We start from the raw sequence: 20,368 nt of genomic DNA, 5'->3' as shown, positions 1-20,368 counted from the left end.
AGTGTTCCCTTATTTCTACGATTTTTATTCACACACTCTAACCCAAATAATTCACATTCATTTTCGACTTTAACAATAGGATGAGGACCACCGCCGGCCACAGTAGGGAGCACAATTTTCCAATTACGACTAAATTGTGCCCGGTATAAATTCGTGTATTACAATAATAGGTATCGTAGTTGGTTATAGTCGTTCGCAGTGTGTTTTTCACTTTATTTTTACTACTTATTAATGTAAAAATGTCTTCAGAAGACGCCACTGCTGTTTTTAGTATTTTTGACTACGTTGTATTTGCAACAATGTTGATTATTTCTTCGTTGATCGGTATCTATTTTGCCTATTTTGCCAAAGTTAAGCAAAATACGCCTTCTGAATATTTGATGGGTAGCAAGTCTATAGGAGTGCTGCCGATGTCGATGTCGTTACTAGCAAGGTAAGTTTTGGCCGACATCACCCAGGAGTTTTGCAATTTTTATTCCATAATTTTGTTTACTTTTAGTTACGTGTCTGGTATAAGCTTACTAGGGTTTCCAGCTGAAATGTACACCTATGGAACTCAGTTGTGGATGGTCCTATCGACTCAGCCCCTGGTTGCATTAACACTGATGTATATTTTTTTACCTGTGTATTATAAATTACAACTGACGTCCACCTACGAGGTACTCGGTATCACTTTTTTTTAATGTTGATTTTACCGGCTTATTACTATTTTCAGTATTTAAATCTTCGGTTTAACCATACAGTAAGGTTGCTAGGGTCCGTGTTGTTTCTAATAGAGACGATGCTCTATATTCCTATAGTGATTTACGTGCCAGCTCTAGCATTCAACCAAGGTAAAAATACAAGTGATTATTAGTTTAATGATATGAAGCAGAATGTTTTAAGCCAATGCTCGACCAAAATAACAGTGTTATATCCCTATATCCACGGGACTCGCTAGACGAAGTATAATATTTTTTTCATATTCTAGAGCGCAGAGACCAGTTCAATTAATTAAAAGAATATGGCTGAGAAATATCGTAAAAAAAGCAGCATTGTATGTTTTCTTTTCAAGTTTTTTGATTCATAACCATCATAGAATCGCTTGAAAATTCGCACATGGATAAAACATCACTTTTTACAGGGCGCAGAGTCATTAAATGTTTGTTAGTGGTACAATTTGTTTAAATAATAATGTGTTTATTAAAATCAAAATATATCACAAACTAATGCGAAATACGTCGAATAATTTTAACAGGAATATCAGAGGAAAATTAATGATCTATTGGTTAGCAGAGTTTTTAATAAAAACTAACAATTATTGAAAAAAATGGGTATCAATTCGACAGAATTTGAGCAGTTAGTTCAGTACTTTGCCGATAGGAGCGCCACTCAAATTTACGGAAGCGACTTTCCAGGTAAAACCCTTATCGCCTGCTCTACCATAAGCTGATCGTTAGAGTTCTCGACTGATTTTTCTAATTTATGGCAAGGAACTCAGTTTTATAACAAGCCGCCAGGACCGGCCGTAGTAATCTATTGTTAAGGAAATTAACTTTTACGCAATGAGGTACTATCATAAAACCGAATTAAAACTGGGGAACTATAATATTTTTACTCCACTCAGGATCCTGAATTCAATACACATGATTAAAAAAATTCATTGTAATATTATTTTTAATATATATTTTGCTTTCTTAATCAATAAAACTAATAAACATATTTATAATAATAATAATAAATATATAAAATACAGCTTTTGTTTAACACGTATAAGTATCTAAGTGTATCTACTACTTATCCCAGAAAAGAGGTGTTTTAAAAAAGCCCTACGCCCAGTAACCTCTCCCTTCATTGTTTACTCGAAAAAAGTGCTCGTATATGTTTTCATTTGCCGAGAGATCATTTTCAAAATATATTTATAATAAAAATATGCAAGTCTTAGTGATGAAAAATGTACTCCTAATAAATTATTAAAGTACATAAAAAAAATAGAAACAAATTTTATTTATTTAAAAAAAATCTCTCGCAAAGGCAGGTTCCTCTTTCTTCTTGAATCAATTATTTCGGGCAATAATGCGCCAAAGTAAAATCTGCCAAGTTTATCTGCCATCTTTTTACATATTTCTTCGTTTTTTTCTTTATTTTGGGTGTCCACACAACAAAATAAACTTGTGAAATACCCGTAACAAGCATTTGTCCCTGGACTTGAAAGTAGTAATCATGATTTTTTTTTAGTTTCAATTCTCTGTCCATCAATGTACAAAATTTGATTATTTTTTTTCTAACCGCTTCTTCGCGAAAGAAATCTTGCGATTTTGAAGGGCATTTAATTTCAACTAATGCACTCGTTATCCTCTAGAACCCTGTCTGGACTAGCAGCCAAGTAAGGAAATTGTTTTGAAATAAACAAGACACACCGTTCAGTTTTTATATTTTTATTTATTTCAAAACACTTGACAGCTTTTTCCTCACTTTTCTGTCCATAGTATGTATGACTATTACCTCTAAATGTACTGTACAATAGAGACTCCACAGTTTTAGCTACTGCTGTAGTCGGTCTAAGTTTGTAAATACGTCCAAAATTTGAAGCCGTAACCCTAATTTCTGTTTGTTTTGCCCAAATGTGCCTATTGCCTAGTGTCTATTTCAATTTAGTCTAAATTCAAAGATAATTTTCTCAAAAAAAACCTCTTTGGCTGTCACAAATGTTTCTACATCCATGACAGGATTTTCTAAAAAATATTTAAACCATAACGCAGTCGGGACCAGCATACGTACATTTTTTTACGACATATTTTGTTTACGAATACTTTGTCTAAGACGAGCTTGTTTCATAGACGAACAATATTTTTTTGTTATTAAACCAGGACCGTTTTAATCACAATATACTTACTTATCCCCTCTAAAAAATTGATGACTTCATCTCAAAATTTTGCTGAATAAATCCTATCTAAAATGTACAAAATTTGATGAGTCTCTTCTTGTAATTTATCATCCCATTCATATTTTTTGGATTCGGATATATAGGATGACTCAAAAATTTAATGAATGCGCAAACTTATTTTATTAATTTAATCAGGAACTACAAAACCGAATGCTTTGAAATCTTGGAAATGTTTTAAATTTATCATAAGCATGGTAAATTTTTGATCAAAATATAGTTGCTCATCCCTCCTAAAAGATGGATGACGCCACCCCAAAATTTTGCTGAATAAATCCTATGTAAATTGTATAAAATATGATGAGTCTCTTCTTGTGATTTATCATTCCATTCATGTTTTTGGATTTGCATATACAGAATGACTCCACAAATTAATGAATGCCTAAATTTATTTTATTGAGTTAATCAGGAACACAGAACCCAATGCTTTGAAATCTTGCAAATGTTTTAAGGTTACAAAGAGCATAATAAATTTTTAGTCAAAATATATTTGGTTATCTTCTCCAAAAAATTGATGACGTCAGCTCAAAAGTTTGCCGTATAATCCTATTTAAAATGTACAAAATATGATGAGTCTGTTCTTGTAATTTATCATTCCATTCATATTTTTTGGATTCGGATATACAGGGTGACTCAAAAAATTTAATGAATGAGCAAATTTATTTTATTGATTTAATCAGGAACTACAAAACCGAATGCTTTGAAATCTAATGTGAAAAAAAAACATAATAGACATGCAGTCGTCACGTTTCCGATAGCGAGGGAAGTACTGTCTAAACTCTGTAGACCAATTTTTTTGATTTTCCCATTATTTCAATGTTTCAGTTTGAGATTTTTTCACTGTTTCGATTCTTTAATTTTTCTTCCATTTTTAGGTTTTTCACTATTTCAGCTTTGGAATTTTGCAATATTTCGTTTCTTCAATTTTTCAAATTTTTGGTATTGTGTTTTCTCGGTTTTTAAATTTTTCGATACTTTAATTTTTCAGTTTTTAATGTTTTAGGTTTTTAGATTTCTCACTATCTCGACTTTTCGATTTTTCAGTTCCATGGTTTTTCAATTTGTCGAATTTTTAAATTTTAGATTTTTTGTTTTCTTTGATGTTTTGAGTTCTCGATCGTTTGATTTTCTGAGTTTTCAGGCTTAGATTTTTTTTGTTGTTCAATTCTTGGATTTTAAAAATTTTTGTTTTTTAAATTTTCCTATTTATCAACTTACTGGGATTTTGATTTTTTTATTGTTCAATTTCTCGATTTTTTGAATTTTTAGTTTTTGATAGTATTTTTTTGTTCAAAAATTTTCAGTTTTTCAATTTATTAACTTTACGATACTTCAGTTTTGCTCGATTTCGATTTCTCAATTTTTCGACATATTACTATTGGGACTTTTCAAGTTATCGATTCTTCGATTTCTCGATTCTTCATATTTTCGGTTTCTCGAATTTCTTCATTTCATCAGTTTTTCAGTATTTCAGTTCTGGGATTTTGCAATGTTCGGTTCTTCAATTTTTCCATTTTTTGATGTTTCGATTTCTCGGTTTTTCAATTTTTCGATAGATATTTTAATTTTTCGATTTTTAAGTTCTAGATTTTCCGTTAATTTTTTTGTTCGCCTTGATGTTTTGATTTCTCGATTATTCGATTTTTCAAGTTCTCGGTTTAGATTTTTTGGTTTTCCAATTCTTCGATTTTTAAATTGTTTAATTTTTAGATTGTTCAATTTCTTGATTTTTAGATTTTTCAATTTTTCTGTTTACCGATTTTGTTCATTTAAAATGTTTCAATTTTTCAATTATTAAGTTTTCGATTTTTCAATTTTGGTGTAATTTGAAAACGGTATCAATAATACATTTAGGCGAATAAACTAATAGATGGGCTTGATAAGCCTTGTTTGCTCTACAGTGTCTAAATTGTGTTTGAATAATATAATAATTATCTCGAATATTAAAATTAATATGTCAAAAGAATACGAGAAATGATTATTCTGTGCTGAAGGTATGTTGTGGGCCGCCTGTCATAAATTATCATTATTCTGCATTATCGGCTTAGGATGTTTTTATGATCTACGTCCGGTAGTCGTCTATCCCAGCACGTCAGGTAGATTTAAAGAAGAACTACTGGTTACGTTTAAGGCAACAAATGGCGCCTAATTCAAACTTGTCTCTCGTCTAGCGTCCCCCTGAATTCAGGTCGCACGAATTACAGTTCGTCGTCTGAGAACTTGTTTGATCTACAGACCTGAGCGCACTCAGGCCAATGTCGACTCTAAGCGTTCGGAAACGATTTGATTTATAAGCCATCATCTGTGATCTGATACACATCCTAACCGGTTTCTAACTAATTTCTTGCTGTTTCAACTTTCGAATTCTCAGTTTCTCGAAAGTTTAGTTTGGGGACTTTTCAGTTTACTCCTATTTATTATTCAATTTTTGGATTTTACAATTTGTCGATTTTTCTATTTCTAGACAATTTTGTTTTCCGTATTTTTCTATTTCTCGATTTGTAATTAAACAGTTCAGTATTTTTTCAACATTTCGGTATTTCAATTTTTTTATTGTTCAATGTTTCATTTTTTCAATTTTCGAATTTTTAATTTTACACTTTTTCGATGTTTATTTTGACATTCTTCAACTTTTGAATTTTACAATTTGTCGATTTTTCTATTTCTAGAAAATTTTGTTTTCCGTATTTTTCTATTTCTCGATTTTTAATTCAACAGTTTTTCGATTTTAGAGTTTCTTTTTTTTCAGTTTTTCAAATTTTCAGTTGTTTTTTCAATTATCGAGGTTTTCAGTTTCTCAAGTTTTAAGATTACAATTTTAAAATTTCTCGGTGTTTCAAGTTTCATTTTTTTCTATTTTCATTTTCAATTTTGCTATTGTTCGATTTTTGTCTTTTTTAGATTTTCAGTTTTTTCATTTTTAAGGTTACAATTTTTCCTTTTCCAACTGTTGACCTCTTAATTATTCGATTTTGAGTTTCTTTATTTTTGTAGTTCTTCGATTTCTCAATTTTTAAATTGTTCAGGTTTTCAATGTTTCTTTTCTGATTTTTCAGTTTTACAATTTTCTCAATTCAAGATTTTTAAATTTTTGTTTTTTTAATTGTTAATTTTTCGATTTTTCCGTGTTTCGTTTTTATATTTTTCGATTTCTCGATTTTTTAGTTTTTCGACTTTCATTATGATTTTTATTTTTCAGTAAAATTTTTGTATGTTTCGATTTTTTAATTTGCAGATATTTTAATGGTGCAATTTCCCAAGCTGCTTTTTAATTTTTCGATTTTCCATCTTTTTATAATTTTTCATTTTTTCGATTTTTCAATTTATCACGTTTTCAGGTGTCAGTGTTAAAAATCTATCTCGTTTTCATTTTTACATTTCCCGATTTTTAATTTTTCACTTATTTCAAATAATTATTAGGGTTTTTTTTCAAGTGTACAATTCTTGGATTTCTCGGTTTTTACATTTTTCGGTTTTTCAGTGTTTCGTCTTTTCGCTGTTACAATTTTTCCATGTTTTTTTTTTACAATTTCTTAATTTTTTAGTTTTCCGGTTTTCATTTTAAAATTTTTGGATTTTGAAATTAATTTTTTGTGTATTTTTGATTGTTTAGTTTATAGAAGTTTTTGTTTTTCGTTTTTTCAATTTTTAACTAATCAGGGTTTTCAGGTATCAATATTACAATTTTTCGATTTTTCAATTGTTTTAACCTTTTAATTATTCGATTTTGAGTTTCTTTTTTTTTCACTTCTTCAATATCTCAATTTTTCAATTGCTCGGTTTTCAGTTTTTCTCTTCAATTTTACGATTTTGAAATATTTGGATTTTTCAATTTTTGACTTTTATAAACTCTTTGTTTGTCGATTTTTCAAATAATTGATTTTTCAGGTTTTTGGGTTTTCAACTTCACTTTTTTGATTTTTCGATTTCTCAATTTTTCAGTTTTTTAATTTCTCAGTTTTTGGACATTTCAGTTTAATTGTTATTCAATTTTTCGATCTTACGATTTTGCAGGTTTTTGATTTTTCAATTTTTCGATTTTTTTAAGGTGTCTATATTTCGACTTCATTTTTTTGATTCTCGATTTTCCGATTCTTTAGATTTTCAGTTTTGGGATTTTTCAGTTTTTCGATTCGTCAATTTTTCTTTCATTTTTCAGTTTTTCGATATTTCAGTTTTCGGATTTTTCAATATTTCTGTTCTTCGACTTTTCCATTTTTGACTTCCGGATTTTTCGATGTGTTGACTTTTTACTTTTTCGATTTTTAAATTTTAGATTTTTTTATTTTTAAAATTTTAGATTTTTCGATAGTACTTCGATATTTGAATTTTTCAAGTTTTCGAATTTTTCAAATGTTTCGATTTCCTAATCTTTTGATTTTTCGACTTCCCGGTTTTAGATTTTCTGTTTTTCAATTGTCATTTTGTCAAATTTTCGATTTTTTAATTTTTCAAATTTGACTTTCATAAACGCTCAATTTTTCGATTTTTCAATTAATCGATGTTTGGATTTTCCCATTTCTTGACCTTCGAGTGTTTCGATTATCCTGTTCTTCAATTCTTTAATTTTTTGATTTTTCAAATTTTTGATTTTTTAAGGTTTCTATTTTTCGACTTCACTTTTTTGATTTTTCGATTTTTCAGTTTTAGGATTTTTCAATATTTCAATTCTTGGGCTCTTCTCTTTTTGACTTCTGGATTTTTCGATGTGTCTACCTTTTTACTTTTTCGATTTTTCAATTTTTGGATTTTTAAATTTTAGATTTTTCAATCTTTTGATATTTTAATTTTTCAATATTTCTTAATCTTTGGATTTTTCGACTTCCTTAATTTTTCGATTTGTTAATTTTTCATTCCCGAGTTATCGAGATGTGATTGTTCAGATTTTCGATCTATCAGTTTTTCAATTTTTTATTTTGGCCTATTTCAGTTTGTCAGTTTTTCCAGTTTTCCATTTTTTCGTTTTTTGATTTTTCCGTTTTTCCAATTTTTCAACTTTTAACTTTTTGTTCGTCGATTTCTCGTTATTTTGATCTTTCAATCTCTCAATTCTTCAATTTTTCGAATTTCTAAGTTTTTTGATTTCTCGATTTATCGAGATTTGGATTTTTCGATATTTTGATTGTCAATTTCTCAATTTATAAATTGTTCAATTTTTAACTTTTCGATTTTTCGATTTTGGCCTATTTTCCGTTTCTCAATTGTTCGACTTTTCGACTCCACGATTTCTTGATCTTTTGATTTTTCGATTTCTCGATTTTTCGATTTTCCAGTTTTTCGATGTTTCGATTTTTCAGTTACCCGATTTTTTAAATTTGGGAGTTTCGATTTCCCGATTTTTCGTTATTCGGTTTTTAAAGTTTATATTTTTGAATTTTACATTTTTTCGATTTTCAGTTCTTCGATTTTTCGATTATTAGATTTCTGGATTTTTCGAATTTTCGATTATTTTAATTCTTCATTTTTTTTTGCTCACTGTTAATATCATAAAGTGTATCGAAAACAACCACAAAAATTGTCACTAAAACATTTAAAAATTCATACAAAATAGAACACAGTATTTCCAAAACATTTCCCCGAAAAAAATCCATTGGGTTATTACGATTTCAACAATATTCTTAGTTTAAGACGTTTTGCTAGTATAAAACACAAATAAAGAATTAATTCTTAAACAAAATATGTAAAATCATCTAAATATGTACCAAAAATATTCACTTAGTCGTTATAAAAACCGACCAAACAACTATTTCCCGCACAAATTATAGTCCAAACTAACCAAATCACTTCTGAACGCTTAGAGTCGACATTGGCCTGAGCGCGCTCTGTTCTGTAGATCAAATAAGTTCTCAGGCGACGAGTTGTAGTGAAACAAGTTTTTTTATTTGGATCGACTGTTTAAATTGAAGAGGTAACAGTTTTTTGTATTTAAATAGATCCGATTTTAAGGTTTAAGCTTTTCAAAAGTTAATTTTTAGAAAATTTTCATTTTGGATCAGTAATTGTCGTGAGAATTCTTTATTTTTAAATAACACTTTTTTTAGTAATTTTTGATTTTTTATGAACTACATTATTGACTTAAGTAATAGACCTGTTGCACGACTAAAACTTGGTCGCCAGTTAAGTGAAAATCAAATGAAAATCTTGGTAATATTTGTTCGCACTCAATTTTAGGTTGGCAACAAGTGGAGTCTTTTAAATCAAGCACTATGTTGCCAACCTAAATTTGAGTACACAGAAATATTACCATTTTTTTCCACTTGATTGGTACTCCCCGTGATCTGTTGGCAATCCTGGATTTTTAGTTGAAATTGGTATCATAATGTTGCCTATAATTTCCGATTGTCAGCTGTCAAGGTTGTTGATATTTTTAATTAGTAACATGTATCCAAAACATAATCTATTTATCGCATGTCACGACTGATACAGTAAATGCAAGAAGAGTACGAATAAATAGGTTTTCCGTTTTCGTCTGTCTGTTTGTCCGTCTGTCTGTCTGTTTGTCCGTCTATCTGTCTGTCTACCATTCCTGATTTTTATTAGACAGATAATCTCCGCAAGTACTGGGCCGATTTGTATTTACATTATGAATCAAAATATATTTGCAATCCCCTCCAAAAAATTGTTGACGTCAGCTTAAAATTTTGCCGAATAAATTGTACCCAAAATGTGCAAAATATGATGATATTGTGATTTATCACTGCACTCATCTTTTAGATTTGGCTCAAAAAAATTAATTAATGAGTCAATTTATTTTATTGATTAAACTCACTCCATTTTTTCAGGAAATTTTGGTAATACAATATTGTTATTTTTCAATTTCCATTTTACACTAAATAAAATAAGTCAGTGAAATAAAGAAAGGAGGCGGACATGGCTAAATTTATCTTTTTTTCTAGTTCTATGAGCAAGCAGTAGCCACGCCTACCCACTCTTTCTTCGTTCCAGTGACTACTCTTCATATTGTTCAGTCCTATCTTACCAAGTTTTAGCCCCGCCCACCCACCCTTCCTTTTTCTTAGATATATCATTTACCAAAATCAAGCTTATCTCAACAAGAACTAGGCCCGCCCACCCGCCCTCTATTTGTTACAGGGTATATCGTTTGCCACAATCAGTCTTACCTTAGCAAGTAGTAGCCCCTCCCACCCACCCTTTATTTTCTTAGACGGTATGACATTTATTAAAATTAATCTTTTCTTAACAGGTACTAGCCCCGCCTACACACGCTGTTCTTATTCTAACAATTATATCTCTCTTCAATTGACATCCACCTTTCATTCGTACTAGATCAAATGAATCACTGAAATGGAGGCGGGGTGGGTGGGCGCAATGAATTATATGTGTCTAGACTGTTAAAAAGACTGTTAATCGTATTTTTTTTTTTTGTTATATTACTTATTTGCTATAACACTTCTTATTTATGAAGAAAAAAATGAGAGAACGGATGGATGGGCGAGGCTAAGTTAAACTTTTTCCTACAGAATCTTTTATAAACGAGCAATTGCCCCGCCCACCCAACCCCTCTTCATTCCGATGATTATTCTTAATATTATTCAGTCATTTAGCAAAATCAGTCTTATTTTAACAAATACTAGCTCCGCTCACCCACCCTATATTTTATTACTTTTGGTACGAGGGAAGTTTGGTCGAAACAACTTCCGACGAATTTTTTTCTTACTAAAATAGTACTACTGAATCGCCGGCCATCAAGTCGTGGAAAACGTTTGTTAAAGAGATATCGCAAAAATGTTTCTGATTTGTAATCAGTAAAAAATTCTCTATATGACAGTTCTTTGTGTAACGTCAAATAAAGACATTTTGAAAGTTTAAAAAAAATGGATTTTTTTAAGCGAGCTGTCAAATAATATATGTTTTATGACTCGGTTTTTGGGTAAGCACATGTCAAAATTGCCAACCCAAAAATTTGTTTCAATCATTAATAGGCATCCGGTACTAAAGAAACAAACGTTTATGACACTTTATTAACACTGAAATTCGTAAATGTTGTCCAAAAGTGAGTTGAAAACCAAACTAAATCCTTTTAAGAATTGTAAATTCTGACAGATTCCCTACTATATAAACACAGGAACACTGTTATTGAAATAAAATTCTATATTAAAAAAAACAAAGATTAAATAAGAAAAGACGACTACCTAGATTAAGAAAAAGGGCAAAATATAAGGCCCGCCCACCCGCCCTATCTCGATTGTGATGATTTTTTTCATTCCAAATCAGACCGAGGGATGAAGTTTAAAACTGCAATGTGAACATTTTTCTAGAAATTTCTACATTTTTAAAAACATATTTCATATCGTAATTTCTAGAAACGAGCCCACGATGAATAAGAAATTCATCAGAATTGAGAATGGGTGGGTGGGTGGGGCTTATATTTTGCCCATTTTTTCTAAATATACGAAGTTTTTTTTTCCAACAAAAAACTGAAAACATGTCAATTATCTTCCTGTTATTGAAATAAAACTCTATATTAAAAAAAAAACAAAGATTAAACAAAAAAAGACGACTACCTATATTAAGAAAAAGGGGAAAATATAAGGCCCGCCCACCCACCCACCCTAACTCGATTGTGATGATTTTTTCATTCCTAATCAGACCGAGGGGCGAAGTTTAATTGTAAAATTAAAATTTTTCTAGAAAATTCTACCCTTATAAAACCATATTTCATATCGTAATTTCTAGAAATGAGCCCATGATGAATAAAAAATTCATCAGAATTGAGAAGGGGTGGGTGGGTGGGGCTTATATTTTGCCCATTTTTACTTCCCGAGCGTAAGCAAAGGAAGTATTGTAATCGAGTCCGTCGGCCGACTCTCTACTTTTACGTTTTCTCGATCTTTCATGACCCCTAGAAGACGAAGAAATAGGTCTCCCATTTCCGTCTGTCTGTCCGTCTGTCCGTCTGTCCGTCTGTCCGTCTGTCCGTCTGTCCGTCTGTCCGTCCGTCTGTCCGTCTGTCCGTCTGTTGTCACGGATTTTTATTAGACAGATAATCTCCGAAAGTACTCGACCGATTGTTGTGAAATTTTGTACTTATATTAAGAATATCATGTAGATGGTAAAACGCTAACCAAAATTTGTCGAATCATCCCCACCACTAAAGCGATGACGTCACTTCAAAATTGTACATAGTAAATGGGTTTTCAATTGTATAAAATAACATAGTCCTACACATGTAGTTTACAACTCTGAATCGACTTTTCACCCGAAACGTCCAGATTTTTGGAAAAAAAATCAAAATTATAAAACAACATTTTGAAATTTAATTTTTAATCTGCTAACCAGAATGCTTTGAAATGTTGCAGATGTTTTAAGGCTATAAAGAGCATCATAAATCTTTAGTCAAAAAATATTTGCTTATCCCCTCCAAAAACTTGATGACGTCAGCTCAAAAGTTTGTGGAATAAATCATATCTAAAATGTACAAAATATGATGAGTCTGTACTTGTGAACTATCATTCCATTAATATTTTTTGGATTTGCATATACAGGGTGACTCAAAAAAATTAATGAATGCGTAAATATATTTTATTGATTTAATCAGGAACTACAAAACCGATTGCTCTGAAATCTTGCAGATGTTTTAAGGTCATAAAGAGCATAATAAATGTTTAGTCAAAATATATTTGCTTATCCCCTCCAAAAACTTGATGACGTCAGCTCGAAAGTTTGCCGAATAAATCATATCTAAAATGTACAAAATATGATGAGCCTGTACTTGTCATTTATCACTCCATTCATATTTTTTGGATTTGCATATACAGAGTGACTCAAAAAAATTAATGAATGCGTAAATTTTTTTATTGATTTAATCAGGAACTACAAAACCGAATGCTTTGAAATCTTGCAGATGTTTTAAGGTTATAAAGAGCATAATAAATTTTTAGTCAAAATATATTTGGTTATCTTCTACAAAAAACTGATGACGTCAGCTCAAAAGTTTTCCGAATAAATCGTATCTAAAATGTACAAAATATGATGAGTCTGTACTTGTGATTTATCATTCCATTCATATTTTTGGATTTGCATATGCAGGGTGACTCAAAAAAATTAATGAAGGCGTGAATTTATTTTATCGATTTAATCAGGAATTACAAAACCGAATGCTTTGAAATCTTGGGAATATTTTAAAGTTATTATAAGCATGGTAAACTTTTGTTCAAAATGTATTTGTTCATCCCTCCTAAAAAAATTGATGACGTCACCCTTAAATTTTGCTGAATAAATCCTATCTAAAATGCAAAAAATATGATGAGTTTGTACTTGTGATTTATCATTCCATTCATATTTTTTAGATTTTCTTAAGAGGTGGTTCAAAAAAATTAATGAAGTCAATTTATTTTATTGATTAAATTAAAGGCAACACTTATTATTAGTATTACACCCCAACCAACCCAATTTGGTAGACACAAAATTTGTTAAAGGAAAAACTCGGTTGAAACATGGGTAGCACGCTTATTTACATCGACTTTAACATTACAGACCTGCATTTGTTTTATGCGTTCACTTGATTCCGCGAATGTGAAATAGACATGTTTATAATCAACCAATTGTGAATTTCACCGTCAAGAATTAAAATAAAACCCAATGTTTTATATAATAAGCGGAAGTCGAAGCAATAAAACCGACGGTCGTTTTGTTTACAGTTTCTGTGTTTGGCTCTCACGTATGCTGTTACGCCTGTCATCTTAAATTAACAATGTTTATACATACACGATTTTCAGTTGCCTCTGATACGTAGGTATACGTGAGTAAATTGTTTCGTTATTTTATTGATTATTACAAATCAATATTCAAACGACCCAATTCATTTTCCCGAAAATTTGAGAATATAATAATTTTATTCTTAGTATTACACTACATCTATCCCAACTGATATACGTGTCCTTGCAAAAATGTTGATGACGTCATCGCAATTTTTTTTTAAATTCCCACTACAAAAATGTAATGAGAAAAAAAACACAATAGGCATGCAGTCGTCAAGTTTCCGACAGCGAGGGAAGTACTGTCTAAACTCTTTAGACCAATTTTTTCTAAATATACGAAGTTTTTTTTCCAACAAAAAACTGAAAACATGTCAATTATCATCTTGTTATTGAAATAAAACTCTATATTAAAAAAAAAAACAAAGATTAAACAAGAAAAGACGCCTAGATATATTAATAATTTGAAATGAACTGCTCTATTCTGAGTTCTAGTGCAGTTGTTAAATAAGGTAAGTCGACAGTTTGACAAGGTTTGATCTGACCTGACCTTTTTCTTAGTGGTCTCGGAAACACCCGACGTACTTTGAGAACGCGGTTTCGGGAAACGCTCGAGGTCTTTCGAGAATCAATGTTCAAATTCAAGTCACAAGAAAATTAGTGATTAGGGAAATGTCTTGACACGTGGTTTATCTGAATGAACATTAATATGATTAACAGACTCATTATCATTGACAGAAATTACTCATGACAACGTTACCAACCATAACACTAAAATTAAAATTTCAGTCACTGGAATAAACCTACACCTGATAACTCCTGCTGTGTGCATTATTTGTATTTTCTACACCACACTAGTAAGTTTGTAGTGTTTCCATACATTTCCTATATGAACTACAAAAGTGTAAATTTTAGGGTGGTTTAAAAGCTGTAGTATGGACTGACGCAATTCAGACAGTCTTGATGTTTGCATCCATGATTGTTGTTGTTATCATGGGCATGGAAAGCGTTGGGGGGTTTAGCGAAGTTTGGAAACGAAATCAACATGGAGACAGATTAGACTTTTTCAAGTATAAAATTATTACAGACAGATAATTTCATAACGGTTACAATTGTAGTTTGGACTGGGATCCTACGTTACGACACACACTGTGGACTGTTGCTATTGGACACTACTTTTCTTGGTTGGCTACGTGCTCCGTCAATCAAACTATGGCCCAGAGGTTTTTAGCAATGCCTACTCTTAAATCGGCTAGATTGTAAGCTACATATATACTAAGTCTGCATAAGAAATCGTCCAAGGAAAATATAAATAGGAGCGCGCCTAATACCAATCCTTGAAGAACTCCAACGTAATTTTGTTTTTTAGGACCGTCATTCTCCTAGTTCTTGGAATGTGGGGTTTGGTTTCCCTCTGTTGCTGTGTCGGTCTGATCATTTACGCCTACTACCATAAATGTGACCCAATAACAAATGGTTCAGTCGCCAAATCTGACCAATTAGTGCCCTATTTTGTGATGCATGTCGCCACTGTCATTCCCGGCTTGCCTGGACTTTTTGTCAGCGGAGTTTTCAGTGCTGCCCTCAGGTAAATAAGTACAGAAGAATCTTCGTCAAAACCTAAGTATCCAGTCGTTTTTATTTTTCAGCTCCATGTCCACCGGTTTGAACTCCATGACGGGCGTCATCTTCGAAGACTTCATCAAACCCAAACTAAAAAAACCCTTGTCGGCAGCTCGAGCAAGTTTTCTCATGAAAATCATGGTAGTGGTAATAGGTACCATCTGCGTTGCGCTCGTTTTCGTCGTAGAAAACTTGGGAATGCTTATCCAAGCTACTCTAAGTCTAGGCGCCATCACAGCTGGACCCACTTTGGGGATTTTCGTCCTAGGCATGTTTTTTCCTGGTGCCAATTCCAAGGGCGCTATCGTCGGAGGAGTAGTCAGCGGGTCACTGATCGGGTGGATTTCTATAGGCACCCAGATGAAAATGGCCCAAGGAGTTATAACCTTTCCGAAGAAAAATGTGTCGATTGAAGGGTGTGACTCCTGGGTTTCGGGGTATTTGAGTAGTGTTGTGGCACCACAAGTCGGCAATAAGGAGGTCGAATCGGTGTTTGCTCTGTATAGAATGTCGTATATGTACTATACTGTGGTTGGTGCTGTGGTAGCGGTTGTTGTGGGGTACATCGTGAGTTTGGTAACAGGCGGGACTGAAAAACAAGTTCATAGGGATTTGTTGTCGCCGATTGTCCACAGGTTTCTGAATGGGGAGCGCGAAGCTGACACTAACAACAGAAAAGATTTAGTGATGGATACGGAGTTAACTTAGCAATTTTCGTTTTTATTTTCAGTTGTTCTTGTTGATTGGCATTTTTGTCACATTTTAATTATAAATAGAACTCTTGTCAGTAATAATAAAACGGTCATAGTGATTGTATTTTCAATTACTATATCAAATACATAGAATAAAAATCCTGAGCAATTAATTCCAACCCACTTGATGTAATATTGGTACTAGCTTGGACTAAAAGATTTGCAGATCGTCCTAGACAATGACTGGTGTATTAGTTTGCACTGGGTAGATAAATCCAAAAAAATGGCTACCGTAATTGGTATTTCCACTAAATCCTGCTTCTTTGAAAAATTATAAAATTTGATTTTGCGATTTTTTTCTTTTTGATGATAATATAGAAAGGTTTCACTTTCTTAAAAAAAAAAGATAGTTGGGAGTCCCCGAAAAGGTTTCACGTTCTTTAAAAAAAATACAGTTGGGACCCCCTAGAAGATATCACCTTCTTTAAAAAAAAGACACTTGGGACCCCGGAAGGTTTCACCTTTTAAGACAAAAAACAGTTGGGACCCCGAGAAGGTTCCACCTTTTAAAACAAAAAACAGTTGGGACCTCGAGAAGACAAAAAACAATTGGGACCCCGAAAATTCTTTAAAAAAAGACATTGGATCCCAGAAAGTTTCACCTTTAAAAAAAAACTGTTCGGGTCTCCGAGAAGGTTCCACCTTTTAAAACAAAAAACAGTTGGGACATCGAGAAGGTTTCTCCTTCTTAAAAAAAGACAGTTGGGACCACCTTCTAAAAAAAACTGGGCGGGCCCCCGAGAAGGTTCCATCTTTTAAAACAAAAAGCAGTTGGAAACTCGAGAAGGTATCTCCTTCTTTAATAAAAAGACAGTTGGGACCCCCTTGAAGTTTTCATCTTCTTAAAAAAAAGACACTTGGTACTCCGAGGTTTCACCTTTTAAAACAAAAAAACAGTTGGGACCTCGAGAAGTTTTCACCTTCTTTAAAAAAAGACACTTGGGACCCCGAGAAGTTTTCACCTTCTTTAAAAAAAGACACTGGACCCCAGAAAGTTTCACCTTTAAAAAAAAAACTGTTCGGGCCCTCGAGAAGGTTTTACAATCTTAAAAAAAAAACAGTTGGAATCACCTTCTAAAAAAAAAACTGGTCGGGCCCCCGAGAAGGTTCCACGTTTTAAAATAAAAAACAGTTGGGACCTCGAGAAGGTTTCTCCTTCTTAAAAAAAAGACAGTTGGGACCACCTTCTAAAAAAAAACCGGTCGGGCTCCCGAGAAGGTTCCATCTTTTAAAACAAAAAACAGTTGGGATCTCGAGAAGGGTTCTCCTTCTTTAAAAAAAAGACAGTTAGGACCCCCTAGAAGTTTTCATCTTCTTTAAAAAAAGACACTGGATCCCAGAAAGTTTCACCTTTAAAAAAAAAATTGTTCGGGCCCTCGAGAAGGTTTTACAATCTTAAAAAAAAGACAGTTAGGACATCTCCTTCTTTAAAAAAAAAGACAGTTAGGACCCCCTAGAAGTTTTCATCTTCTTCAAAAAGACACTTGGGACCCCGAGAAGGTTTCACCTTTTAAAACAAAAAACAGTTGAGACCTCGAAAAGTTTTCATCTTCTTTAAAAAAAGACACTTGGGACCCCGAGAAGGTTTCACCATTTAAAACAAAAAACAGTTGGGACCCCGAGATGGCTTTACCTTTTAAAACAAACAACAGTTGGGACCTCGGGAAGGTTTCTCCTTCTTTAAAAAAAAGACAGTTGGGACCCCCTAGAAGTTTTCACCTTCTTTAAAAAAAAGACACTGGACACCAAAAAGTCTCACCTTTTAAAAAAAAATTGTTCCGGCCCCGAGAAAGTTCCACCTTTTAAATCAACAGTTGGGACCCCGAGAAAGTTTCACCTTTTTAAAAAAGACAGTTGGGATCCCCTAGAAGTTTCCACCTTCTTTAAAAAAAGACAGTTGGGACCACCTTCTAAAAAAAACTGGGCGGGTCCCCGAGAAGGTTCCATCTTTTAAAACAAGAAACAGTTGGGACCCCGAGAAGGCTTCACCTTTTAAAACAAAAAACGGTTGGGACCTCGAGAAAGTTTCTCCTTCTTAAAAAAAAAAGACATTTGGGACCCCCTAGAAGTTTTCATCTTCTTTAAAAAAAAGACACTGGACACCAAAAAGTCTCACCTTAAAAAAAAAACTGTTCGGGCCCCGAGAAGGTTCGACCTTTTAAATCAACAGTTGGGACCCCGAGAAAGTTTCACCTTTTTAAAAAAGACAGTTGGGATCCCCTAGAAGTTTCCACCTTCTTTGAAAAAGACACTTGGGACCCCGAGAAAGTTTCACCTTTTAAGACAAAAAACAGTTGGGACCCCGAGAAGGTTCCACCTTTTAAAACAAAAAATAGTTGGGACCTTGAGAAGTTTTCACATTCTTTAAAAAACGATACTTGGGACCCCGGGAAGGTTTCACCTTTTAAGACAAAAAACAGTTGGGACCCCGAGAAATTTTCACCTTCTTTAAAAAAAAGACACTGGACCCCAGAAAGTTTGACCTTTTAAAAACAAACAGTTCGAGCCCCCGAGAAGGTTCCACCTTTCAGATCAACAGTTGGGACCCCGAGAAAGTTTCACCTTCTTTAAAAAAAAAAGACAGTTGGGATCCCCTAGAAGTTTTTACCTTCTTTAATAAAAGACACTTGGGGCCCCGAGAAGGTTTCACCTTCTAGAAAAAAAGGCAATTGAAATCCCCCAGAAGGTTTCAAAAAAAGGTAGTCGAATCCCCGAGAAGATTTCACCTTCTTAAAAAAATACATTTGGAGCCCCAGAGAAAGATCACTCTTCTTAAAAAAAAGAGTTGGGCCCCCAAGGTTTCACATTCAAGAAAGTTTCACCATTAAAAAAAAAAGTCCCCAGAAAGGTTTCACTTTCATTAAAGAAATACAGTTGGGACCCCCTATAAGTTTCCTCCTACTTTAAAAAAAGACACTTGGGGCCCTAAAAGGCTTCACCTTTTCTAAAAAAAAAAACTGTTCGGGCCCCGGAGAAGGTTCCACCTTTTATAAAAATAAACAGTTGCCACCCCGAGAAGGTTTCACCTTCTTAAAAAAAAGACATTTTGGACCCTCTAGAAGTTTTCACCTTCTTTGAAAAAAAGAAACTTGGGACCACGAGAAGGTTTCACCTTAAAAAAAAGACAGTTAGAGCCCACGAAAACATTTCATCTTCTGAAAAAAAAAAGGTAGTGGAGATCCCCGAAGAGGTTTCACCTTCTTAAAAAAAGACAGTTGGAGCCCCAACGAAGGTTTAATTTTCTTAAAAAAGAAGAGTTGGGCTCACAAGATTTCACATTCTTAAAAAAAAGTTGGTGTACCCAAGAAGGTTTCACCTTCTTAAAAAAAAAAGAGAGTTGGGAATCCCCAAAAGGGTTTCACGTTCTTTAAAGAAATCACTTGGGATCCCGAGGTTTTATCTTCTAAAAAAACTATTCGGACCCCCGAGAATATTCCACCTTTTAAACAGAAAACTGTTAGGACCCTCAGAACGTTTCACTTTCTTAAAAAAAAGACAGTTGGGGCCCCCGAGAAGATTTCACTTTCTGAAAAAAAAAGGTAGGGGATCCCTGAGAAGGTTTTCACCTTCTTCAAAAAAAAGACATTTGAAGTCCCAAAGAAGGTTTCATCTTCTTAAAAAAAAGATGAGTCCCCAGAAAGGTTTCACGTTCATTAAAGAAATACAATTAGGACCCCCTTGAAGTTTTCCCCTACTTTAAAAAAGACACTTGGGACCCCAGAAGGTTTCACCTTTTCTAAAAAAAACTGTTCAGGCCTCCAAGAAGGTTCCACCTTTTATAGAAATAAACAGTTGAGACCCCGAGAAGATTTCTTCTTCTTAAAAAAATACCAGTTGGGACCCCCTAGAAGTTTTCAAAAAAATGACACTTGGGACGCCGAGAAGATTTCACCTTAAAAAAAAGACAGTTAGAGCCCACGAAAAGATGTCATCTTCAGTAAAGAAAAGGTAGTTGGGATATCCGAGAAGGTTTCACTTTCTTAAAAAAAAGACATTTGGAGCCTCAGAGAAGGTTTCATCTTCTTAAAAAACAGACAGTTGGTGTACCCGAGAAGGTTTCACTTTCTGAAAAAAAAACTAATTGGGATCTCCGACAAGGTTTCGTCTTCTTACAAAAAAGAGAGTTAGGGCCCCCAAGGTTTCAGATTATTAAAAAAAAAGGTTAGTGTACCTGAGAAGGTTTCCCCTTCGTAAAAAAAAGATATTTGGGAGTTCCCAAAAGGGTTCCACGTTCTTTAAAGAAATGCAGTTGGGACCCCCTAGAAGTTTTCACCTTTCTGAAAAAAAGCTACTTAGGACCCCGAGAAGGTTTCACCTCTTAAAACAAAAAACAATTGGGTCCTCAGAAGGTT

The 20,368-nt window shown here is 33.0% G+C and overlaps 1 protein-coding gene across 1 annotated transcript; it reads left to right on the top strand.

Moving 5' to 3' along the window:
- Positions 1-191: 191 nt before the first annotated feature.
- LOC135130637 (sodium-coupled monocarboxylate transporter 1-like) lies at positions 192-16,076 on the top strand. The gene is made up of 8 exons (XM_064058056.1): positions 192-433; positions 500-659; positions 716-833; positions 14,431-14,498; positions 14,557-14,711; positions 14,760-14,900; positions 15,011-15,229; positions 15,291-16,076. Exons 1-8 carry the CDS (start codon positions 240-242, stop codon positions 15,970-15,972), a joined length of 1,737 nt encoding a protein of 578 aa, XP_063914126.1. The 5' UTR covers positions 192-239; the 3' UTR covers positions 15,973-16,076.
- The last annotated feature ends 4,292 nt before the right edge of the window (positions 16,077-20,368 follow it).

This window comes from Zophobas morio, unplaced genomic scaffold (assembly GCF_036711695.1).
Source record: "Zophobas morio isolate AGI-343-1 ecotype UQ-CSIRO unplaced genomic scaffold, CSIRO_AGI_Zmor_V1 ptg000017l, whole genome shotgun sequence".
Classification (NCBI taxonomy): Eukaryota; Metazoa; Arthropoda; class Insecta; order Coleoptera; family Tenebrionidae; genus Zophobas; species Zophobas morio.
Note: the sequence above shows the minus strand (reverse complement) of the source record. Positions and strands in the feature narration are given on the sequence as shown.